The 23,893-nt window shown below is 39.2% G+C and overlaps 1 protein-coding gene across 4 annotated transcripts in view; it reads left to right on the forward strand.

Moving 5' to 3' along the window:
- The window catches only part of KHDRBS3 (KH RNA binding domain containing, signal transduction associated 3), a 171,779-nt gene that overhangs the window by 41,556 nt on the left and 106,330 nt on the right, over positions 1–23,893 (forward strand). For 2 of the 4 annotated variants that reach the window (XR_004346512.1, XM_032610280.1), the window contains exon 2: positions 11,254–11,372. Coding sequence is in view for 3 of the 4 variants with exons in the window: in XM_032610280.1 (XP_032466171.1) it covers positions 11,254–11,372 (119 nt within the window). In the remaining variant the exon portion in view is untranslated. Of the gene's footprint in view, positions 1–6,150; positions 6,346–7,437; positions 7,623–11,253; positions 11,373–23,893 lie in introns of those variants that run through there. The other 2 variants (XM_032610283.1, XM_032610281.1) reach the window with 2 other exon arrangements.

A 23,893-nucleotide genomic window follows, 5' to 3' on the forward strand; every position in this document is an offset into this window, starting at 1 on the left:
GGCCTCAGTGTAGTTATCTTTCTGTAAGACCCTAGATGATTTTAATGTACAGCTTGGTCTAGAATGTGAAGATCTATACATAACTTGACAAATCCCTTTAAGAAAACCCCCAGTGGGAATGTCCACCGTGGAGAGATAGCATCTGACTCGTAAGGAGAAGGAAAATATGAAATGTGACTGGAGAATGACCTAGTACGGGTAACACATCCTGGCTTTAAATTGATGTGGGAAGGTGTCCTCATTTTCAATACTTGTATGTAACTGTGTAGAGATATATCCTGTCCTCAGAGGCTGTGACTATTAAATAGTGTGTACAGCTGGATTGTTTATCAGTGTTTTAACTTTCTATGATGATTAAATCTAAGTGACAAAATATGTTTCTGCTGTAATTGTATTTTGTTTTTAAAAAGTGTTTTATGCTTGTTCGGCAGTTTTTAGGTAGCTTAGAAGAGCATTGAGTTGTGAGGGAAATATAGTATTCTAGGCATCTTGTATGTTTTTTTTTTTTTGTTTTGTTTTTTTGCGGTACGCAGGCCTCTTACTGTTGCGGCCTCTCCCGTTGCGGAGCACAGGCTCCGGATGCGCAGGCTCAGCGGCCATGGCTCACGGGCCCAGCCGCTCCGTGGCATGTGGGATCCTCCCTGACCGGGGCACGAACCCGTGTCCCCTGCATAGGCAGGCGGACTCTCAGCCACTGCGCCACCAGGGAAGCCCTCTTGTATGTTTTGTACTAATACTAAGCTGCATTTTTTTTTTAGTGACGTTTATTATTCTAGCATATCTCTCATGATTTCGTCAATATGCCTTTTAAACAGCATCAGAGTCAGTGTTCTTGGGGATCTGGTTGTAATCGTTGATCATGCTATTTATTTTTAGAATTATTTTTATAAAGGTGAACCTGTAAGTAATCATTATATGAAAAAATATGATTTAATGTCTTAAGGATTATTTTCCCCCAATTATTCTAACTCTTTGCTGCATAAATAGAGACTGGCTATGATTCTGAAACTGACCTAAAAATGTAGAGCCAAAGCATGATTGTATCCTACTTTGAATTTATTTTGAACAGTCTGTCACACCCATAGAGTTTGTATTATTGTATATCTAACCAATAGAAAATATTCATTGGTAATCTTATTAGATATGAAAGTAAAGGAGAGCAAAATGCTTGTATTATATGGCTGTTATAGAATATCGTTAGTACAGTCATATTTCTATCTCAAAGTGTGATAATGCCTGCGGGATAAATGAGAAAGACATTGACTCTTCACACAAAGGAAATGGGTTTTATAATGAGTGCAGTCTGAACAGAACTAATCTCTTTCTTGGATCATTACTTCACCTAATCATAAAACCTTTTTTTAATTCAAATCCTTGCAGGGCTCTAATTGGTGACCTCTGGAGCCTGATAATTGTTTAAGATAGCTGGTCTTTTGCAGTATACTTAATGATGTTTGCAATTAAAAGTGAGAAATGTGGTTTAACCCTTAGGCAGGTAAAACTAAACAGTAGATTTTCCTTTTCTTGTCTTTAGTAGTTAATCCCATTCCTCCTCCCAGTAGTTACTGACTTAAGTCATTATTGACTTCAATTAACCTGATGTATTGTTGTCTTCATTTAGTCTGTGGGTTTACCAGATCTTCATTTGACAAATGCATTTGGGATACATTAAGAATAATCCTGGGCTTCCCTGGTGGCGCAGTAGTTAAGAATCCGCCTGCCAACGCAGGGGACATGGGTTCGAGCCCTGGCCCGGGAAGATCCCACATGCCGCGGAGCAACCAAGCCCATTCGCCACAACTACTGACCCTGCGGCTGTGCTCTAGAGCCCGTGGGCCTCAACTGCTGAAGCCCACGGGCCTAGATCCCGTGCTCCGCAACAAGAGAAGCCACTGCAGTGAGAGGCCCACGCACCGCAATGAAGAGTAGCCCCTGCTTGCCGCAACTAGAGAAAACCCGTGCTCAGCAACGAAGACACAATGCAGCCAAAAATAAATAAAATAAAATAAAAAAAGAGTAATCCTGAATATTTTGGAATTGGTCAGTTTGTGTTGGCAAGAACTCCTAGCCTCTTCTTTCTCTGTTGTCTGGGTTCATCTTTCTGCCTCTTTTGGGTGAAAGGAGAAGCTGAGACATTTCTTTGCAACCAGTTTCAATAAATACTTATTTCAGAACTTTCCTTACTACCAGATGAAAGTGAGTCAAGAGGGAAATTTGCCAGTGTTAACCATTAGGACTGGTAAAACTGGGGGACCCTGAACCCTGATCTTTGGTTGTGCCTAGAAGCATCCTGGAAATTAGTTTGCGCTGTTGTACTTTTATTATGTTTTCGTCTTCCTCTGTTGCTCCTGTTATGTTTCTCAGTAAACAGTGGGTATTCAGTGAATGCAGTTGACTGACTATTCCTATAACATTCTGTTCATATATTGGAGGTGGAATTTAATCTGTTATGTTACCTGTTGGCTCAGAAGGTTTTGTTTTGTTTTGAAGTGTCGACAGAAATTAATCAGTCAATCTGAAATTTTATTTGCGCCAAATTGAGGGTTATAACCCAGGAACAACCTCTCAGAAAGTTCTGGGAACTGTTCTGCCGGTTCAGGCTCCAGAGGTCACGTATATAAACCAAAGCGCAGTTATATACGTGTTTGAGACAGAGGGCTGTATTCTAAATGATGTATGACAGTTTACACAATCCAGATCTAAGCTTACAAAGCAGGTAGTGGGTCATGGGTCAGCGTGACCCCTTACAAGATTCAGAAGGAAGGGTATCTTTTAAGGAGTTGTCCTGTGGATTCTAGAATGTTGCTCCTCGTGGTTGAGCAGGTATTTCTGCCAGTGGGGAGGTTTGGTTGATGCCTAATGCAGTTCCACAATGCACAGTAGAGGGGAGAGAGGAGGCCAAAGGGCAGAGAAACCTTTTTATGTTTCAAGTTTTCTTTTCTTGCCATAAAATATGAATTTTATTTCACAGAAGCCAGTTGTGAGTATTTTGAGGGAGACGCAAACCTTTTGAGAGTCAGACAATCCTGCAGTCAAACTTTAGTTCTGCCACTTACTAGGTGTACAGGAGAAAAGCGGGTGGTAATTCCTGTCCCAGCGCTCTGAGAAGTTCTGTGGCCTTCGTGTGTGCAACCAGGGTAGTGTCTAGAATACTGTAATTGTTCAACTTGTTAGATTCCTTCTACCAATTTTAAGGAACATCTCACCTCTGATTTACATTCCTTGGTGTTTATGGTTTTAAAATTATAAAAACCCTTTGCAGGCTTCCCTGCTGGCGCAGTGGCTGAGAATCTGCCTGCTAATGCAGGGGACACGGGTTCGAGCCCTGGTCTGGGAGGATCCCACATGCCGCGGAGCAACTGGGCCCGTGAGCCACAACTACTGAGCCTGTGCGTCCGGAGCCTGTGCTCCGCAACAAGAGAGGCCGCGATAGGGAGAGGCCCGCGCACCGCGATGAAGAGTGGCCCCCGCTTGCCGCAACTAGAGAAAGCCCTCGCACAGAAACGAAGACCCAGCACAACAAAAAAATAAATTAATTAAAAAAAAAAATCCTTAAGCTTTCCCATTGCCATTACTAATAAGGCTCAAACTCTCTTAAAAAAAAAAAAAACAAAAAAACCATTTGCAATCAGAAGTTTATTTTGAAAATTGTTAGACTTTAGTACCAAACTCCAGTGACCTCCTCATCTCCGAAGGTCTTTGCGTCGTTCCCTGCGTCGTTCCCCTTGTTTAGATGGTAAATTTACATTTCACTGGGGCATTGAATGATCAACATGTCTTATCTTTGTATTTTTTTTCTGCCGTGATGCCTTTTGTTTGGTGAATGACTGCATATATTTAAGGGGATGAAAAGGGGCCAGTACACCGGAAGCATGTTTTTTCTCTTAAAAATAATTTGATAAAATTTGTTATAATAATTCTGAGTAGTGCTCAGAATTTTTTAGTTAACCTTGATTTGAATTTGTAGAATCATATTGCTTTCACAAATTCTTCTTGAAATCCGTTCTACAGTGAGATACGTGTAAATCAGTCATCACAATTTAGGCTTTGTATTGAGTAAACAAGAATAACCTGTATTTGTATTATGTGTTATAGTTTTCAAAGCACTTTGATAAACATCATTTCTTTTGATACTTGTAATAACTTGGTTAGTTTCCCCCCAAACTAAGTAATAATCCAAAGAATTTTTTCTCACTCAAAATCAAGATCCCTTTACTACAGTGATACTAAGAAACTGGAGGGGAGCGTGGCTTTAGGAATCAGATACACTGGGGTTGGAATCCTAGATCCGGGCCTACTCTGGGATCTTAGCTAAATCACTGGATTCTGTAAGCAGCTGTTTCCTTTCTGTAAAATGAAGATTACATCTACTCTGCTGCATGGTTACAAGGATTAAATACCTGGACAATAGTCAGTAAATAAATTCCAGCTGCCAGTATTATTGTTATATTCTTGTTAATTATCCATGATGGGTAGAATTACAGTTGACTTTTGAACAACATGGGTTTGGACTGTGCAGGTCCGCTTTTACGCAGATTTTTTAAAAATAGAAAATAATGGTTTTCCCCGCAGGTGCGGAACCGTGGATACAGAGGAACTGTGGATACGGAGGGCCAACTATAAGTTACATACGGAGTTTGGGCTGTGGGGAGGATCAGCGCCCTCGACCCCTCCTTGTTCTAGGGTCAGCTGTAATTCCCTCCTCTCTCCCTCCCTCCTTATCAATCTTCCTTTTCCTCCCTGGAGGAATTTGACTGTCATTTCCTTGTGTGTATGTTTTAATCTTATGCCTTGTGTATGTATTTAAGGAGACTTTGCATACAACTATTAGCACTGTCTTGTCTTCATAAAAAGAGGTTTACTTCCAAGCATTTTAATATTTAAAGTATTGACTGTTTTTTGCTCCCCGGATGGTATATTTTTGTGTGTTTATGATGAGCTTATTCTTACCAGATAGTGATACGCATCTCTATTCTGCTGTGCTGTTTATTTCTGTTTATGGAAGATTATTTGCAAGATCGTGAGCTGTATGAATCAGTCTAGTCTGGGCAGGTTTTAGTGTACTCAGCTCTGGTTTGAATCTAATAGGTGTTCTGTTAGGTTTGGATTGCTTAAATAAAATAATTCCGTTGTGAAAACATTTGTCATGTTGGAGGTTAAGGAATATCTTTTCTGACCAGAAGGCATAATAACATTTTAGTAATCTGTCAAACAGAATTTACAATGGCTGTGAACACTATATATATTTTAAGATCATTTTAAATCCTCCAACTAGGCTCTTGTGTTATTTTGAAATAGCTGTCTGAATGTGGAGCATGTAGGTATTATCATTCTGCTTATGTGGACTTCTTGTTTCATTATAGATCCAGGCTAACCCCTGTCCTTTAGTAAGTTCACACATAGTTAAGGTCCTTGGGAAAGGGCGGGGGGCGGCTTTTGACCATATTACTCTCTGCCCTAGTAGTTAATTGTGCAGGCTGATTTGTATTATTTATACTTATCTGAACCTTTCGTGAATTTTTATTACATAGCTTTTAAACAGCTAATGCAACAGGCTTTAACGTTAGCTGAATCTTAGCGTGAATCCTGCCTTGGTACTTACGAACTGTCCAACCTTTGGCAAGCTTCGAACCCATTTGAATCCTCAGGGTCTTATTCTGTAAAATGAAGGTGATAGATCATAAGTTCATTAGAATAAAGAGAGACCTTAAGTCAAACATGCAGCCCTTAACCTGGTGAATCATTGTCAACAAAGTCATGATAATTATTATTTACTTAGTACTGTCGTAATAAGTGATCTCTAAAATGATTTTCGTTACTTTTCAGTATTTTGCTGTGTAATATTATATGTGGTGTAAGCCCAAAAGGAAACTTTTGTATGTATCGGAGGCATCAGACACTGTTTAAAGCTTCCTTCGGTTACCAAAGATGTGGGGCTGGATTGCTGTTTTTTGCCTCACCAGTTCCTCTTTCACCCTCCTCCGCTCTGTGCCCGGGGCTGATGTGGGTGCCTGAGGGCTGCATCAGCAGACACTGTCACCCTCTGGCTTCTGCTTGGGTTGCCCCTCCCCCGTGGAGCCACCAGCAGCAGGTCTGCAGGAGGAAGTGAGATCCCAGTGTGTGTTCTCTTTGGCTTCCCCCCTGTTAGGTTAGCACAGGCTGGCTGCTTCCTCTGGGGAAGTTGCAACCCCTGCCAGGCTGCCCTCTCCATGCAGTCTCTCGTTCCCTTTCCTTGCCCCTTCCTGCCTCCCAGTTTTGTTAGGACCACGAAAGGAGTTAAGTGTGGGGAGGGGACTGGCAGTCTGTTGGAGAAGACAGACATTTAGTAGGAAGTTAACACCTGTGGTGAGTATCCTGCTGGAATGCTGCGTTGTTTTGGGTAACTAGTCTGGGAATTCAAAGACAGTCTTTCTAGGAAGTGGAATCTAGGCAGAGGCACCAAAGAGAAGGCTGGTATTCCAGGAAAAGTCCCCAGAAGTGTTCCAGTCTTGGGGAACAAGTGCAGAAGCCTGAACCTCGGTGAGCTGGTGCTTTAGAAGCTGTGAAAAGCTGGGCATTAGGTTAGGGGGTAGAGGGCAAGGGAGGGGAGAGGTGTGCAGGCACGCCTGTGTGTTTGCTCCAGCCCGGGTGTCCTGTGGGCTTGATGCCTCCTCTGAATACGAAGGGTTTGCCTCTCTGATGGCTTTCTGTCCAAACTAGAGGGCTTAGAAATAAGCCTTCTAGTTCCATCCCTCATGCGCTGTTCATGGGACAGATTGTCTTATCATCCAGCTGTGCTGTCATCTGCGCTCTCTCTCCGCACTCCATCCATTTCTGCTCAGGCCCCCCTTTCCTTGAGGCTGGTGCCCATCACCTCACTCCTTAGCTGACAGCTCTCACTATCTCCCTGTTGTTACTGGACCCTTAGTATATCAGTGTTGACCTTAAGAACCTGGCCTGCCTTTTCATGCTTTTGTCCTCATTTCTCCTCTGTGTTGGCCGCAGAGAACTACCCCCTCTTCTCACACCCTGGTTCTTTCTGCAGGAACCCAGGATGTGGGGTGAGGAAATGGAGTCCATGTCTCAGCTTGTTCACTGACTGGCTCTGCAGTGGCAGGAGCTCGTCACGATTACTTGTGTGATTTATTCTATTTTGTACTGTTAAAGGAGGAAAAGGCGGGGGGAGTAAAACTCCATGTATCAACTGTACAGTCTAACTGGTCAGATGAGGGAATGTGAACTGGTGTTACCCAGGGTTACTTTACTTCACTGAAGAACTCATCGGCTCTTTGCCTGGCAAACTCTGTTCCTCATCCTTTAAGAACTTAGCACGCATTTGCCAGCTTTTTGAATAATTTTCCAAGTTCCAAAGCTGTTAGTCCCTTTTCTGCAACACTGTGTACATTATATTAAATTCGTCTGTTTACATGCCACAGATTCTGTGTATTTTCTTCCCAGCACCCAGTACAGTTTCTCCAGTGTATCAGACCTCAGTCAGTGTTTTTTGGATGGATACCTGTTCCTCTCTCCCTCACTGTGTGAACCCCATTGCATTGGAAGTATTATTGGATTCTCAAGATAAAATATTGTGCATGTAGTTTCCAGAAACACATCTGCTGCTTCAAGTGGGATAGGCAGTCCAGGTAAATTCCTCATCACAGTTTCAGTGAAAGAATATTTTAATGAAGAGCTTAAATGAATGATCAAGAGAGAGTCAAGCTCTGGATTTTCAGCCAAGACGCAAAATATAAACATGGCAATCTCTGTAGACATTCTTATTTTATTCTGTTCCAATATTAAAAAAAAAATTCTGCCGAAGTGTTTAAAGATTTAAAATTTGAAGGGTAAAATATTCACATAATTCAAAATTTTAAAACAATGTAAAAGAGATACCGTGAAAGACCTATTCCTGTTTCTTATCCACTGCATTTCCCCCTTGACAGTTAATCACTGTTACTTGTTTCTTATATAGAAGAAGTGAGCTATTTCCTGTGCATATACAAATGAATATGAACATATATTCTTACACTGTTTTACACTGTGTATGTGTGTACGTGTACTAAACAGTTATTTGGTGGAGACCTTTTCCTCTCAGAACATAAAGAGTTTCCTGACGTTGTAAAGTAGCTGTATGTGATTTCGTTGTATGGCTGTGCCCTAGCTTCGTAACCAGGTTCTTAATTATAGACATTTAGATGATTTCCAGTGTTTTGCTATTAAAGACAGTGCTTTAAATGGATGACTTTGTATGTAATATTTTATAATCTATCCAAGTATATTTGTAGGGTAAATTTGTAGAAATGGAGTTGCTGGGACAAAGGAAAATGTCAATTTAGATGTGCTTGATTCTGTGAGATAATTTAAGCAGTTTTTTTTTGGTTTTTTTTTTTGCGGTACGCAGGCCTCTCACTATCGTGGCCTCTCCCATTGCGGAGCACAGGCTCCAGACGCGCAGGCTCAGCGGCCATGGCTGACGGGCCCAGCGAGATCTTCCCAGACGGGGGCACGAACCCACGTCCCCTGCATCAGCAGGCGAACTCTCAGCCACTGTGCCACCAGGGAAGCCCTTAAGCAGTTTTAATGAAAATTCACTAATTTTTCTTATATTGGAAATTTAACTTATTTAAATTCAAAGATTATTTTGCTGTGTTTTAGAGGATTAGTGGATTTTAGTATATTTGGTAGGCTAAAATGTAAGTGGCCATTGCTTAGGGAGGCTCCGTACGGGACCAAGACAAGAAACAAAAAGAAATGGAAAAGCAAAAGCCAAAAAAGACATAACTGACACTAGATTTCCAGGTTGACAGAAATTTGGTGTCCATGGTTTGAAAGCATAGCATTTTAATCCCCTCCATCATCTAAAACCTAATCACACATTTGCTTATTATTTCTGCACTGGGAGATGGCATTGGTACATTTTAAAATATATGTGACAAATGTAATCTAGGGATTAGTGAAAGTCAAATCCCCTATGTGTTCCACCTTGAACATCTGGCTGGATTTTCTATGGTTGACCTTCATATGCTCCAATTTACTAAAAGGTTAAATCCACCTTGGTAGGTGTCCAGTGCCTTCCCTTCCCTAAGGAAGACCGGAGGGGTAGTAGCCTGAGTTTTAGAATATGAAACTCCCAGTTAGGGACAGTTTCAAGATTTCATTAAATCATCTTGTACACTTCTGTTACTTTGCATATTACTTTATTGGACTTTATAAAAACATCAACCTACTTATAATCTTCAGTCAAGCAGAAAATGCAAAATTGTTGATTGAACAACGCCTAAAAAAACAGAAGTTTTGAGCAGTTTTGAATGTTACCACAGGAGGTCACAGGGGCCTGAGCTGTGCTGAAAACCAGATCTGTTTGATGCCATTGACAGGAATGGGACTCTTTCCATTGCTATGTGGTGTGTTAGGTCCAGTACATGCAAACCTACATGCTTGAACATGACATCGGGCTTTAAACTTTTTTCTTAAATAAATCTTAAACAGTGAATTATTATATATTTCAAAGCTTACTTAATGTAACAACTAGGTATTTTAGCAATATAAGATTTGCAAAGTTGACTGGAGAGGAAATGAGGTATTTTATATATTTTTTCTTTTAAATTTTACTTTTCTCTTTAAAATCATAGACATATCTCAAACTTTAATATATGGTAAAATATATAATTTTTTCTCATTTTTTAATCTTACCTTTATGACTTTCCATGTTACTTCAAATGTTAAATGTCACTGATGCAAGGAATAACATTTTGAGTGCCGATTAGGGAATTAAATATTAAATTATGCATCTAAGTTCTCAAAATTATAAAAATGCTTTGTTATTTAAAAAGAAGATAGGTAGTTAAATATTTTGACAAATGTATACATAACATTAAAAATCCTTTTTTCTGGTAAGTTTCAGTGTACCTAATTTTGTTAAGTCTTCTAACTCGCTAAAGGTACTCCCAATTATAGCATAAATGGATAAATAAAAATAAAATGTGGAATTTATTTTCTTCTACTGATTAAAGCTGAAGTCAGTGGAGCAGGTGACATGTGACTTATTGCTCTTTACTGAGGAAAACAAAGCTAATTTAGCTCATATCCACCGTTAGTTCTACAATTTTCAAACACATTGTATATGTGCATGCCCATGTGCTGATTTATTCATGGAAAATTTCTGAAAGAGTATATAACATTCTTTATTATTACCTCTGGAGTATGGGTATAGGAGAAACTTTCTTTTACTTTTATATTCTATGATAGTGTTTTAACTTTTCACCATATGTGTATTTTATTTTTATAGAAAAATGTCAACATTAAAAGTACCCTGGAAGAATTTTTTCCAGCAACAATAACAAGAATTATCTATGTAAACGTTTACATTTCACATCCTTCTGTTTCAGTGTATATTGTTCCCATGCAGATTCTATATAGAATGATCAGTTTTACAGGATCAAAACTTAGGATAATACAAGAAAGGAAACAAAATGATCAGCTCATTTGGAGACTCAGTAATTATCTTTATTTTTAGAAGCTTTGGTCGGAAGCTGCAGAGCTAAGCTAGAAATGGTAGTAGAATTGTGCATGAAGTGCTTTGTGGGTATCGTGGTGGGAGGGACTGATTTTCCCACTGCTGCTGCTGCTGCCCAGTCGAGGAAAGGGACCGTAACATATGAAAAGTAGTATTTAATGTGGTTGAATCTCGAAGGAGATGTGTGAAATTGACATCATCAGAATAACATCACAAGAAGAGAAAAGAGCATTAACAAAGCCATGAGCTTGTAATTGGGCTTGTCACTTGTGAGGAGGGAGGATTTGGTTGGGGAGGTCGACTGACAGAAGGTTGTCCAGGGCTTTTAATGCCATCGTGGAGAACCCGTTCTTGATGGGAAACGCCTTGGAGAGCCAGGCGGGGTTTGATAAATAGGGATGTCGGTGCTTGGTAATGGTGAGCTGAGAATAGTTTCTGGCTTTTCTTTGCCATTTGATCGGCCTTTTCCTAGGATTCCAAAAGGCCCCAAAGAATCTATTTTTATGTTTGTGTTGGTTCCCTTCCATTAGCTTGGGCGATTGAGATTTCACGTTGTAGTGCCCTGGTATGTGCGTTTTCCCGCTGTACTGGTGGAGAATCATCCATGCGATGGGACGTATGTCATTACTTGAAAAAACTGTAGCCATCTGAAGTCCATATTCTGTATTGGGTTTCTTGCCACCATAGAGCTAAGGAGAACCCCCAGCCTCTGGAGTTCTAAGTCAGACACTTCACAGTTGTCTGTTTTTCTTCCACAGAAATAGAAAAGTTTCACAAAGGAGAAGGCAAGGACGAAGAAAAGTACATTGATGTGGTGATTAATAAGAACATGAAGCTGGGACAGAAAGTGTTGATTCCTGTAAAACAGTTCCCTAAGGTAAGACCGTGAGCCTGTACTGCAGGTGTGTCAGAGCTTATCACAAGGGAGCGCACGCTCCGTTTACGTTCTGTTTGGTGTGTTCTTGAGGTGTTCTCCCTTAGCACGACGCCCCAACACACATACTTTTACAATCAGGTGAAACCTTATTTGGTGATTCTGTCCCTTCTGTTTGACTTTGGCGTGAGTTGCGGAGCCCTAAAATTTTCTTCTGAGTTACATTTTGGACTTTGGACAGCCTGTTCAACTTCTTCCTGCTGTAGTTTCTTCATTTGTAAGATAAGGTTGGATTGATAAGAAATAAGATTATCCATGTTAAATGCTTGGCCATAGGGTTTGGCACATAAATGCTTAAAATATTCCCTAATTATTCTAGAAAAAAGTTTGATTTTTATTCACTGCAAGTGTTATTTTATGACATTTGGCACAGTTGTAATAGGTGCTTTAAAGTCTAATTCTAAAATCTTGATCATCTCAGATTTGGCCTAAATTGATCTTCTTTTTACTCTGCTTTTCCTTTTTCTTTCCTCTGAGTGTCCATGTACATGATTTATGTACACTGTTGTATATATTAGTAGTTAATTTCTTTTGATTGCAGAACAATAATCCAGTACCTGAAAATACCACAATGTATTTATCCATTTGCCTGGGCAGTTTTCAGTTTGGGGTTATTATAATTAAATTTCTGGGAACCTTTTCGTACATTTTGTGACCATACGTTTTCATTTATTTTTAGTAAATATTTAGGGTTTAAATTGCTGTGTATTTAGTTTTATAATGAATTGCCGTAATTTTTTCCCCAAAGTGGTTGTATTTGTGACATTTCTAGAACAGTGCATGCAAAGTTGTGGTTGCTCCATATATCTAAATCCATATTTGATGTTGTCAGTCTCTTTAATTTAGCCATTCTGATAGGGTATTGGTATTTTCTTGTGGTGTTAATTTGCATTTCCCTGTTGATTAATGATTTTGTGTACTTTTTCGTGCACTTATTGACCATTTATATATCTGCAATTTTGCAGTCTCTTTTTAGATCTTTTGCCGCTCCCTGAGTGGGCTGTATGTCTTCTTATCATTGAGTTGTAGGAGCTTTTTTTAAATATATCCTGGCTACAGATCTTTTGTTGGATATACGTTTTGTGAATATGTGACTCAGTCTGTGGCTTGCCTATTATTTTCTTAACAGAGTTTTTTGATAAGCAGAAGTTTTAAATTTTGATGACGTCTAATGTATCAAGTTTTTCTTTTATGATTTTACCTTCTGTCAACTAAGAAATCTTTGCCAACCTCAAAGAAATGTTAGAGTCCTTTATAACTTATAGTCTCCTGTGTTTCCCCTAAAAGCTTTACCATTATAGCTTTTAATTTTACGTCTATGATACATCTCAAATTAGTTTTTGTGTATGGTGTAAGAAAGACAGTCAAAATTCATTTTTTCTTCATATGGATATCCAGTTTTTTCAGTACCACTTGCTGAAAGATATTTTCCTCCCACGGATTGTGTTGGCATCTTTGTTGGAAATTGGATGACTGTGTTAAGTGAGGGTCTATTTCTGTACTTTCTATTTTGCTTCATTGATCTATTTATGGATCATTATGCCAGTACCATACCATCTTCATTACTGTTGCTTTTTATAGTAAGACGTGAAGTTAGGTAATGTAGTCCCTTCAACTTTGTCCTTTTTCAGGATTGCTTGCATATAGATCCTTTGCAATTCTATATAAATTTATTGTTTTATTTTCACAAAACATTCTGCTGGGATTATGATTGCAGTTGCATTGAATCTGTTGATCAGTTTAGGGAGTTCTGACATCTTAACAGTATTAAGTCTTCCCTTCCTTGAACATGGTATATCTTTCCATTTAGATTTTTAATTTCTGTCAGTAGTGTTTTGTACTTTTAGGGTAGAGGTCTTGTCTTTTGTTGAACTTATTCCTAAGTGTTTCATGGTTTTTGAACACTCTTGTAAAGTATTTTGAAATCTTATTTTCCAATTTTTTTGCCTCTACTATAACCTTTTGCCTCTAGTATAAACCTTGTATTCTGCTACCTTGTTAATAAATTCACTTGTTCTAGCAAGTTGTTTTATAGATTCCTTAGAATATGCTATGTACATAGTCATATCATCTGCATAAACAGTTTACTTCTTTCTTCCCAATTTTTATGCTTTTTATTATCTTATTACTGTATTGGCTAGGATCTCTAGTATAATGCTTGAATACAAGTGGTGACGTTAGGCAGTTTTCTCTTGTTCTCAGGCAGTGTGGAAAACATTCAGTATTTTACCATTAAGCATGGTAAAGCTGTGAGGTTTTTTTTGTAGGTGACTTGTATCTGGTAGAGGAAGTTTTCTTCTATTTTAGTTTTGCTGAGAGATTTGATCCTGACTGGGTGATGAATTTTGTTGAATACCTTTTCTGCATCTATTGAAATGAACATAGGATGTTTCTCCTTTATACTGTTAATATAGTGAATTTTATTGATTGATTTGGCTAAATTAAACCAGTTTTGCATTCTTGGGTTAAACCCTACTTAATGATATATTATCCTTTTTATACATTGTTGGATTCAAATGCATCTGTATTCATGAGTGATAGTGGCCTATAATTTACACACACACACACACACACACACACACACACACACATATAGAAGTGTTCTTTCCCTCCCCCCCCCACCCAAAAAAAGAATGTATGTCAGTTTGGTGCTGTTGTTTTCTTTATTATTAGATAGAATTCACTAGTGAAGCTGTCCGGGGCCTGGAGTTTGGTGGTGAAAAACTCTTTTCAAATACATATATTTATATATGAATCAGATATAAGTTCTTCAATGTCTTTAATTGATAAGGCACTAATCAGATTTTCTATTTCATCTTTTGTGAAAATTGTTTTGTGTTTTTCAAAGGATTTGTCCATTTCATCATAATATTTCAGGTATTGCTTCTTTAAATACTTTTTCTGATCCTTTCACTCCCCGCCCTTTGAGACTCTAATTACAGGTACTTTCAACCTGTTGATATTCTCGAAAAGATTCCTGTGACTCTGTTCACTTTTGTTATTAGTTTTTTCCCCCTCTTCTTCAGTTTGGATCATTTCTGCTGCTGTATCTTAAACTCATTGACTCTTTCCTATGTTATCTTTATTTTTTTGGTAAAGCCTATCAGATAAAATTTTTGTATCAGGTATTGTACTTACCTGTTTCAGAATTTATATGTGATTCATATATAAATATATGTATTTGGAAACATGTTTTTTTCTTTGCCGGGATTTTCCATTTATTGCAGGTGTTATATTATCTTGTGTAATTGAGCACAGTTAAAATAGGTGCTTTAAAGTCTCTGATTCTAAAATCTTAGTCATCCTAGATTTGATGTGAATTGACACTCTTTTATCTTGATAATGTCACATTTTTCTTATTTTTTATATGTTGGGTAATTCTGGATTGTATACTGGACATTGCGTTATATTGTGGAAATTGGATTCTGTTATGTTTCTTTGAAGGGTGTTGATATTTTTGGATTCAGATGCAGACTCTGTCGGATAGGAGTGCAGAACTCAGTTTACTTCTCAGTTTGACTTTGGCGTTTATTTTTGGCATACGTGACTGACAGATTTTATACACAAAATTTGGGGCTCCTCAAGTCTAACTCTCATTTCTAGTATTCCTCCCACACATTTCAGCACTATGGTTGCCTCAAACTCTGCTATGCAGCTAAAAGCTCTACAATCAGTGAATTCACCCAGCCATTCCCTTCTTCCAAGTCTTGACTCCCTTGTAGAACCTCCTTGTTTTTGAGCATTCTGCGGAGGCTTTAGATGTTTGCTTTTTGTATTTTGTTCAGCGTTTGAGAATTTATAGTTGTCTACCTAGAGACAGTCAGCCTGTTAGGAACTTACTCAGCCATACTTACAAAACTGAAGATATATAATACATTTTAGTAAACAGAAAACTGTTATGAGCATTTTGTAGACACACTAATTACTAAACACAGCATGGATTATGGGAACTTTTATAAATTGATTGACCAGGCTTGATATGCTCAACATGCAGTAGGTAGAAAGATGCACAGACACCATCCCCAACTTTAAAGAGTTCATAGTCTGGTAGATAATTAATCTGAAGTTAATACTCTGTTGTGTATGAGTTAAGTATGTGAAATAAGACCTCAAATGTTGTTATTCAGTGTCAGCTTTGATGAGAGTAGGGGAAGACGAATTATAATTTCTGCGTCTCACAGAGAGCAGAGTCCATGTCAAGTCCTCGTAATGTCTGAAGTAGGCTGCTTAGAAATCTGCTTTCAGAAGGCTGAAAAGCATATTTCTGCTTAGCAAATTGAGCATTTGAGTTTTAAGCCAGCCTTGTGGAAAGGCTAATACAGGACTTGCATCAGTTCTAAGAAAAAGCTTTCATGCTGGTGTCCGTTAATAGGCTGAGATGGAGGAAGCTGGCAGTACTTGCCCCTCTGGAATAGCAATGGGCAGAGGCAGCTTGGTGTGGAATTGAGGCTATTGTACACTTTCAGCTTCTGGGGCAAGAGAGAAGCACTGTTTGTGAAACTCCAACTAATAAAATGATTTCCATTAATTGAGTAATTTCTCTCAATGAACCATTTCAGCGCTCTTTCAATGGTAAAACACCGAACATGAGTCTTTAAGTATTCAAACCCAAAATATATTTGTTCTCTTGAGCATATGTGCGAGCTTGCAAAGTGTGAAACGCAAATAAACACTGTTTCATGATTTTTTTTTTTTAAAGACTTTAAGCTATAGAAATTGTCCTCCAAAGTTTCCCCGTGGGTAAACCCTAACCCTTGGTTCTGGGCAGTGACTCGATGTAACAGAGTTAATCTAAGTGCCAAATCAACATTGGAACAAGGCACCCTATCTGTGAGGACCTTAAATGCCTTGTGCTTTAGATTTTACATTGATTTTTTTTTTTTTTTAATTCACTGTTTCCTTCATCATTGATCCCATGTATCCATTCATATACTAACATTTATTGAGGGTCTTCTCTGAGCCAGGAATTGTGCCTGGAAAACAAAACTGATTAAGACATGTCCTTTTGTCACAAGAAGCTCTCCGTTTTGTGGGGAATACAGATGAATAACTTAATTTCGTATAATACAGTGTGAGACGTTCAATGTTGGGGTGCTCTAGAAAGACAGAGGATCATGCTGACAGTGTCAGAGAAATCTTCCCTAAGGCTCTGAAGGAGCTGGCTGGGTAGGGGTCAGAAGTAAGACAGGGTGAGATGGAGGGGTGGCCATGACAGGGGGATACAGGGCAGAGGGCATTTGAGAAACTACCAGCCATTGTACTTGGCTAAGCAGGTTAATTTCAATAAGATGTGCAGGTTTTTATTGAGGATTTATAAATAAAGTGATAAGGGAGCAGTGAATGGCGGCTGATCCCTCATCACTTTACTTATATAAGGTAGGGTTGGCCAAGGCGGGGCTGTGAAGTTAGAACAGGAAGTGACCTTTGAGCTGCTTTGGAGTATGAGGTGGGTTTCTCCAGGTGTTTAATTATTGGAAACTATTTCAGGAAATGGAATGCCACATGTAAAGTCATGCTAGGGTAAAAGAAGGCTTATGCACCATTTTAAAAAGTCAGTTGTCATATGAAATTGAATTATATCTGTATATATCATTATGCATACATGCTCTACTGCTATGGTAAGATTGTCTTTATTATACTGTTAAATAAAAGAAAGAAAAGCAACATGTAGGACAGATAAAACCCTAGTTGAACATTTATTTTAAGAAAAACTAACTTGAATCTTACTAGCAGTTATTTTCTGGAGGGTAAGGATCATGTGCTCTTTTCTACTTTACATGTTTCTGTACTTTAATGTTTTAATAATAACTTGGTGTCACTTTTATAATCAGTATAAAAAAAAAAGATTCCCATTTTTGGGGAAAAAAAGTGCCCGAGATTGTTAACTTAGGAGATACCTGTGTGCTATGATAATGGTTTTTAAGATTTAGTGTACTGAGTTAGATTCTACAGGTTTAAATTAGATTTATTAATTTTCATAATTTGGTAATTGTTGTCTAATCTCTCAGCATTCTAATGCTTACATATTATTTTCAGTAACTTTATATTAGGCAATATGGGTTCTTACATTAAATATTTTCCTATTATGTGCATATTTTAAATTTGATATATTTGCTGGCTCACAGAAGTTGTTTGGTTAAGAGTCTTTGAGAGAGAAGAGCGAAGTATTTATAAAACATGTTTCCTCTGGAGTTTGAATTAAAGCTCGAGAAGCTTTCTTTTTAAAGTTGGCTTGCATTTTTCCCCTGTAGTGAATTGCAGACAATTAAAAACCCACGAACTTACTACTGGGTGGAAGGAAGCCTATTCCATAGAAATCATCATGGCTATCAAAATTTTCCTAGAATGGTAAATATTTGACAGTCATATCGGTATGTTAAAAGTTGCCTTTCCTGTGACTCCTAATTAATTTTTGGAGGCAAATAATGTTTTTTCAAGAGGATTCATGTGAAAATCCTTTTTATTTTTGGTGTCCAGTTGATACTTTACCTGTAGAAATAAAATGATAATGCACTTGTTTGTTAGTCCTTACGTGCCATCACCGAAATCCACAATGCTGTCCAGGGGGGATTTTGAAACTTGTTGGTGTCGAGGAAGCCTGATAATAAAAATCATCACTTAAAGACACATGTGTTTATGACAAGTCATGGTCGGTGTCCCTCCTGGTATCCATGACATCTTGGACCCTCTGGGGAAGCAGAAAGGCCACGCTGGAACACGGAGCCTTAGGGAAATGTCTTGGCCCGCAGTCCGTTGCTTCACTGAGCGCAAGTCCCCTTCCAGGCCAGCCCTCTCCCACCTTGACAACCCGTGTCTTACAGTGGGAGCGGGAGGAAGGTGCAGCTGTAAGTAGAGATGAGCCTCTTCGAGGCTACTTTCGTTCTTTTCTCAGAGGTCTTCTCTGGACCCTTGAGGTCTTGTGATACACGCCCCTATGTCACGAGAATTAGAAAGTTAAGTTGGTATTTGTGAATATGATAGCTTTCAAAAAACACTGTGAAGGAATTTCAAACCTTATGCTGTGACTTTTCCCTTCTTCTCTTTTAAAATGCTTGATTATTGACCCAGAAAGCAGCCCTTGAACTTAAAGTTGTTAAGTGGACTTCAGAAACAGCCAATGCATATATTAAGGGGCTTGTGACAGAATTTGCTCACGTTTTTTTGGGAGGGGGTGTTATTGTTATTACTATTACTATTTTATTGAGTCAAATGAGTAATTACAAAATTTGGTTATCTACAGGTCCCCCAAAATCTCATTACATTTAAAAGAGTAGAAATGCTACCATTATATGTACTTTGGTCACAATGCAGTACATTTAGAAATTAAAGTCCGTGATGAATATTGTTCTGTGTAAATCTTTTGTTACATCACTGCTTATTTTTGAGAGGTGATGGAGGATCGGTCTCTTAAGTGTGTCGCTGAGCCAAAAGGTAAAACAACTTTAGTGCTTAGCGATATATTACTGGCTTAGATGTGTTAAATGTTATTGGACGGCTTATTTTGGCTCTGGGCCCCATGAAGACCTCCCAGTTGGATCACCTGAAAATTGTACAGCTTGTACTGTTGGACACAGGAAATTTGAACAAAGCTTAACCCCTCTCTTCTAGGATTCCACCCACCTCACCTCCACCCCCCACCCCCGCAGTGGAGTAAAATGGCAGAAATTCATTAAATGGCCCAAACTGTGAACTTTTATCAAAACAAGTAATTGACACACAGTTACATGAAACAGAGGGCACTTAGTATATACATTGATACTGAGACACTTACAGAGGGGAAAGCAGTCAGGTTTAGAAGTCAGCCCCTCTTTGTTATGCCTACTAGCTCTGCCATTTACTAGCTTTCTGACACCAGATGTGTCACATCTCCCTTTCCCTCCCTCCCTCCCTCCCTTCCTTTCTCTCTCTCTCTTTCTTTTTTTTTTCTTTCTTTCTTTCTTTTCTTTCTCTCTCTCTCTCTCTCTCCCCCCCTCCCCCCCTCCCCCCCTCCCCCCCTTCATCTCATCAGGCTAAACACCTACTGGACCACCTCCACTTGGATATCCTGCAGACTTCTTATATTTGATGTGTCCATAAGTGAACTTCATACCTCTTCTTGGCAAACCTGGACCTTTCCCTGTGCTCCTATTTTAGTGAATGACAGACAGCCCCTGTATCTAAGGAGCCCATGCCTAAAACTAGCATATCATTTTTGTCTACTAATTTCTCCTTCATTTACCTCTCCCCCTCCATTCTTGAAGTACAATGACATATACATTTTATTACTTCTACTTTAAAAGTAATTCACATCTATTTCTATCTCTGCATTCCACTGCCACTCCTTACTTTAGACCACTATCATCCATCACCTGGTCTTTTGTAATAGCCTCTTATCCAGTTTCAAATCCTCCATCCCATTCTCCACACTTGAAGCCAGACTATTGCAGTCTGGGATTTTCTGGATTAACATTTTCAAACTTAAGTATATATGGGCTACATTGCTTGTTTTATTTGTTTTGCTGTCCACCCAGTCCCCCACCCCCGCCCAAAGAATGTAATCCAGCTTTGAGCATATAGAGATTAAAAAGTACATAAAGTAGATGATTTCAGATGGTGTGTTACTGTGTGTGTGATTTTGCCCATGTCATCTCCTGAAGAAGTTACTTGTGTACTTTACTTGATTGATTTTCAGGGTTGCTGATGTCTAAATAAGTAGGGTTGTTTACCATTTTAAAGTAGATAACTGTGTTAAAATTACAGTCAGTGGAGCAATACCAAATAATCTCAACCACTACCGATAATGCTTAGTGATTTCTGGTTGGCAAATTAATAAATTTAAATAATAGTATTTATATAGCTCTAATATGTTGCAGTAATTTCGGCAGCAAAGAAAATCAATAAAAACTATGTTGACTAATGCCATCTGGTTTGGGGCAAAATAAACTTTAGTTTCACAAGTATGTATTGAGAAATCATTATGCAGGAAGGATGATGAATAAAATATGGGTCCTAATTACTCTCCAGGGATTTATAGTCTAACAGGAGAACCACAGTAAATTTTACTAAATAATATAGGGTAAAGACTGAACTAACATAAGAGAAATAGATGGACACTGCAAGATTTTAAAAGAGTGAGGAAGAGTTATTTCTGGAGAAAGAACTACAGATGGAATTAAATGTAGTCCTTAAGTATAAATTCAGGATGTTAACAAGCAGAGATCAGGGGGAAAGACAGAGTAACTCTTGGGCCAGAATGATTTAATTATGGGGAATGGTAGTTTGTAGCATTCGTTGGAATGGTGATGACTAGCGTGGAAAGCCTTCAAGTGCTGTACTTGCACATTAGATTTTTATATGGCCTAGGGAGCCCTGAAAGATTTGTGACAGATACAAATAAACAAGGAGAATATATAGTAGGAAATATTCTGCATTATAAAAGATCTTACCTTTTTTTTTGAGTCCTCAACATTTAGGAATGATTGATTTAAACACAAGTTGGAATGACTTTTATTCCCTAGAAATTCAAGTTCTCATGTAAAAGTGATTGTTATCGTTAGAGGTGATTATCAGAATCATGAAAATTATTGTCAGTAATCCAAAGCTTGACTCAGTTACTAACGATCCTAAGAAACGGTCTGTTACCAAAGAGGCTGCTCCATTTCATATGAATGCCATGGTCCCAAGTCTGTTGTTAGGTTTACTACTGTTTGGAGTTTTGCATTTATGACATTGGCTTAATTCAAATGAGATCAGTATTCTGAATACCAACTAAGAGGTGGATTTATTTAATTAATCATTTTGTTAGTGGTTAAATTATTGGGACCTAAAATGGCTCGTAAAGCTAGTGAAAGTAGTGATCTGGTCTTTTCCTTTCAAGAGAAGGAGATAGGTAAAACAAACCTCGTTTATTTTCTTTTCATTCTTGCCGTTGGGCAGGAATTAGGTGAATGTGGAGGTGATGAACCAAATGTGTTTCCTGACAGTTTAATTCTTTCTCTCCAGTAAGGTCTAGAAAGAGAATATGGGGTGACGTTTTCCAAAGAGGGATGTTATGTCCAACCTTACATTTGGGTGCTAGAAGAACATGCTAGAACTTCTATTTTAATGTTTGTATGTAGCGTATGGTTTCTGCGTCTCAGGCACTGTTCTAAGGGCCTTACATGTATTAACTTTTCACGTGTTGATCTTTACAGTTTTAGGAGGAAGGAATGATTATCTCCTGTTCACTTATGAAAAACTAAAAAACAGAGACGTGAAGTAACTTGCTAAATGTTAGTACACAGTAACAGGCATTTGAACCCCAGACGTCTGGCTCCAGAGCCCATGCTCCTGTTCAAGAGATTAAGCTTTATTAGTTTGTTACACAGGTTACACTCGTACTATTACCCGGCACATGTGAGTCCAGGACAGTTGTGTGCACAGTGAGACAGGATGCTGGAGGAGAAGAGGGGATTCTCCGAGGCAGAAGCTCCCAAGTTTTAATCGCTCACTTGCTTTCAGTAATTGGGGCAGATAGTTGTGTATGTGCCTGCGTATGGATTCTTGGATTGCATCTACTAGTTTTAGTTCACTTACCTTTTTCAGTGGACAAAGATTGTTGCAAGAGAGACTGCGACTTCAGGGCCACTGTAGATGCAGTCGAAATGAGCAGGAAAACGGCAGAGCCGCTCCGTCCGCAGGCTCGGCACCGGGACAGGGGGAGAGCAGCTCCCGTCCAGATGGGCGCAAGAAGAACAGTCTTTTCAAATTGGGACTGTTTTTTTACATCCAGTATCGTTAATGATGAATCTCTTGACCTAAGTAAGGATCGAAATATTATTACCCAATGGTAGATCAGGTGTAGCATTTTAAAATAAATGTATACATACATATATATGCACACACACTCACATCCATTTTATGTGCATATAAACTGTAGTGCAGGGGCCAGGGATCCTTCTTGGCTGCCTAACTTAAGATCTGGACGTGATCTTAACATTGGACGTGATAGTCTGTGGGGAACACTTAGTCGCCGTGGACTGCACCGGTGGACCTGCTTCCTTTCACCTCCTTCCTTTCTCACAATTTATTAGCTCTTCATTAAACTTGAGACATATACTGTATGCAAACAAAGGATTTTTTATTTCTTTATATCCTCTCATTTCTCACATCCTACTTCAGACCTACCTCTACAGAAATGAATTACATTGTTTATGTATTACAGTACCTCCTTATTTTAGTCTTTGTCAGATGCCTTTTTAATCATTTTTAATAAACACGTAGATTTTATATGACGCTCAATTACAAGATGTTAGACAGTTAGGACCATGTACCCAAAATACGCCTCCCTCCATCTGTGCCTGTGTGGTATACTTTAGGGTTCGTTTTAATTAAATCTTGGGTAGCGATTGGTACATTTTGGACATTGATTTTGGTTGGTACTCATCAGTCACTCGCAGCGCATGAAATGCTGCTTCCTGTTGGGAGCTAGTGCGGCTCTCGTCTGTGGCTGAGGCACACGGGGGGTGAGTCCGGGTCCCTGCCCTCAGAGAGTGCCACCTCCATCCCCTCTTAAGGGAGGGAACGCAGGCAGGTGATTGCTAGGCCTAGAAAAGACCGTGATGTTTGAGGCTCTTAAAACTTTTTGATAAATGACTGCTTCATCGTTTTTTTGTCTGAGGCAGTGCGCCCCCCAGTGGCCACTCCCTGCGTTCATGACCTGTATCGTGCGTGCCCTTCCCTTGAGTCTGTCCTGACCCTGCAGCTCCCTTTAACTGACAAGATGTGAACTTCCAGGCTGGAGCTTTAAGGAAGCCTGACAGCTTCTGCTTTTCTGACCTTGGAAGACATATACCATGCAAAGGTCCTACCACCCCGAGGCCACCATGGGAGGTGGAAGCTTGGGATACCCAGGAGGAGGAGAATCAAACCAATAAGAACTGAGGTCCCCATCTGACAGCCACCACCAACTTAAGAGACATGGGAATAAGCCGTCTTGGAAGTGGGTCCTCCAGCTGCAGTTGGTCTGGCTGTTGCCACATAGAACTCCCCCCAGGGCTCAGATTGCTGAACTGTGAGCAAATAAATAAAACGGTGGTTGTTCAAGGCCATTACATTTTGGGTTAGTTTGTTATGCAACAGTAGATGCCCAAGATGTCATTAAAGCATAACCTAGTCCCTCATTTTCTAATTACCAAGGCAGGTGCGGCTGTGTGTATGTCGGCTGGACTGGGGTTTTAGGGTCAGGTGGGAGGACGCTGAGGGGGAGAAGGGACTGTAATGGACCAAAGGAAGCTGCTTTTAGCGCATATGAGATTTATCCCAGACTGTTCTGTCGATGAAATAGTGAAGTACATTTAAGAAAAATAACTAATGTACAAGGAGCGTTAAGTAGTTCATGTTATAGTCAGGAAAGATACCGTAGCGCTTTTGAGCATTTTTGCCATAGTGAACAGGAGGGACTCTACCATTGAGAGGACTTTATGTTTTGAAATTCCTTTCCTTTT

This window comes from Phocoena sinus, chromosome 17, assembly GCF_008692025.1.
Source record: "Phocoena sinus isolate mPhoSin1 chromosome 17, mPhoSin1.pri, whole genome shotgun sequence".
Taxonomy (NCBI): Eukaryota; Metazoa; Chordata; class Mammalia; order Artiodactyla; family Phocoenidae; genus Phocoena; species Phocoena sinus.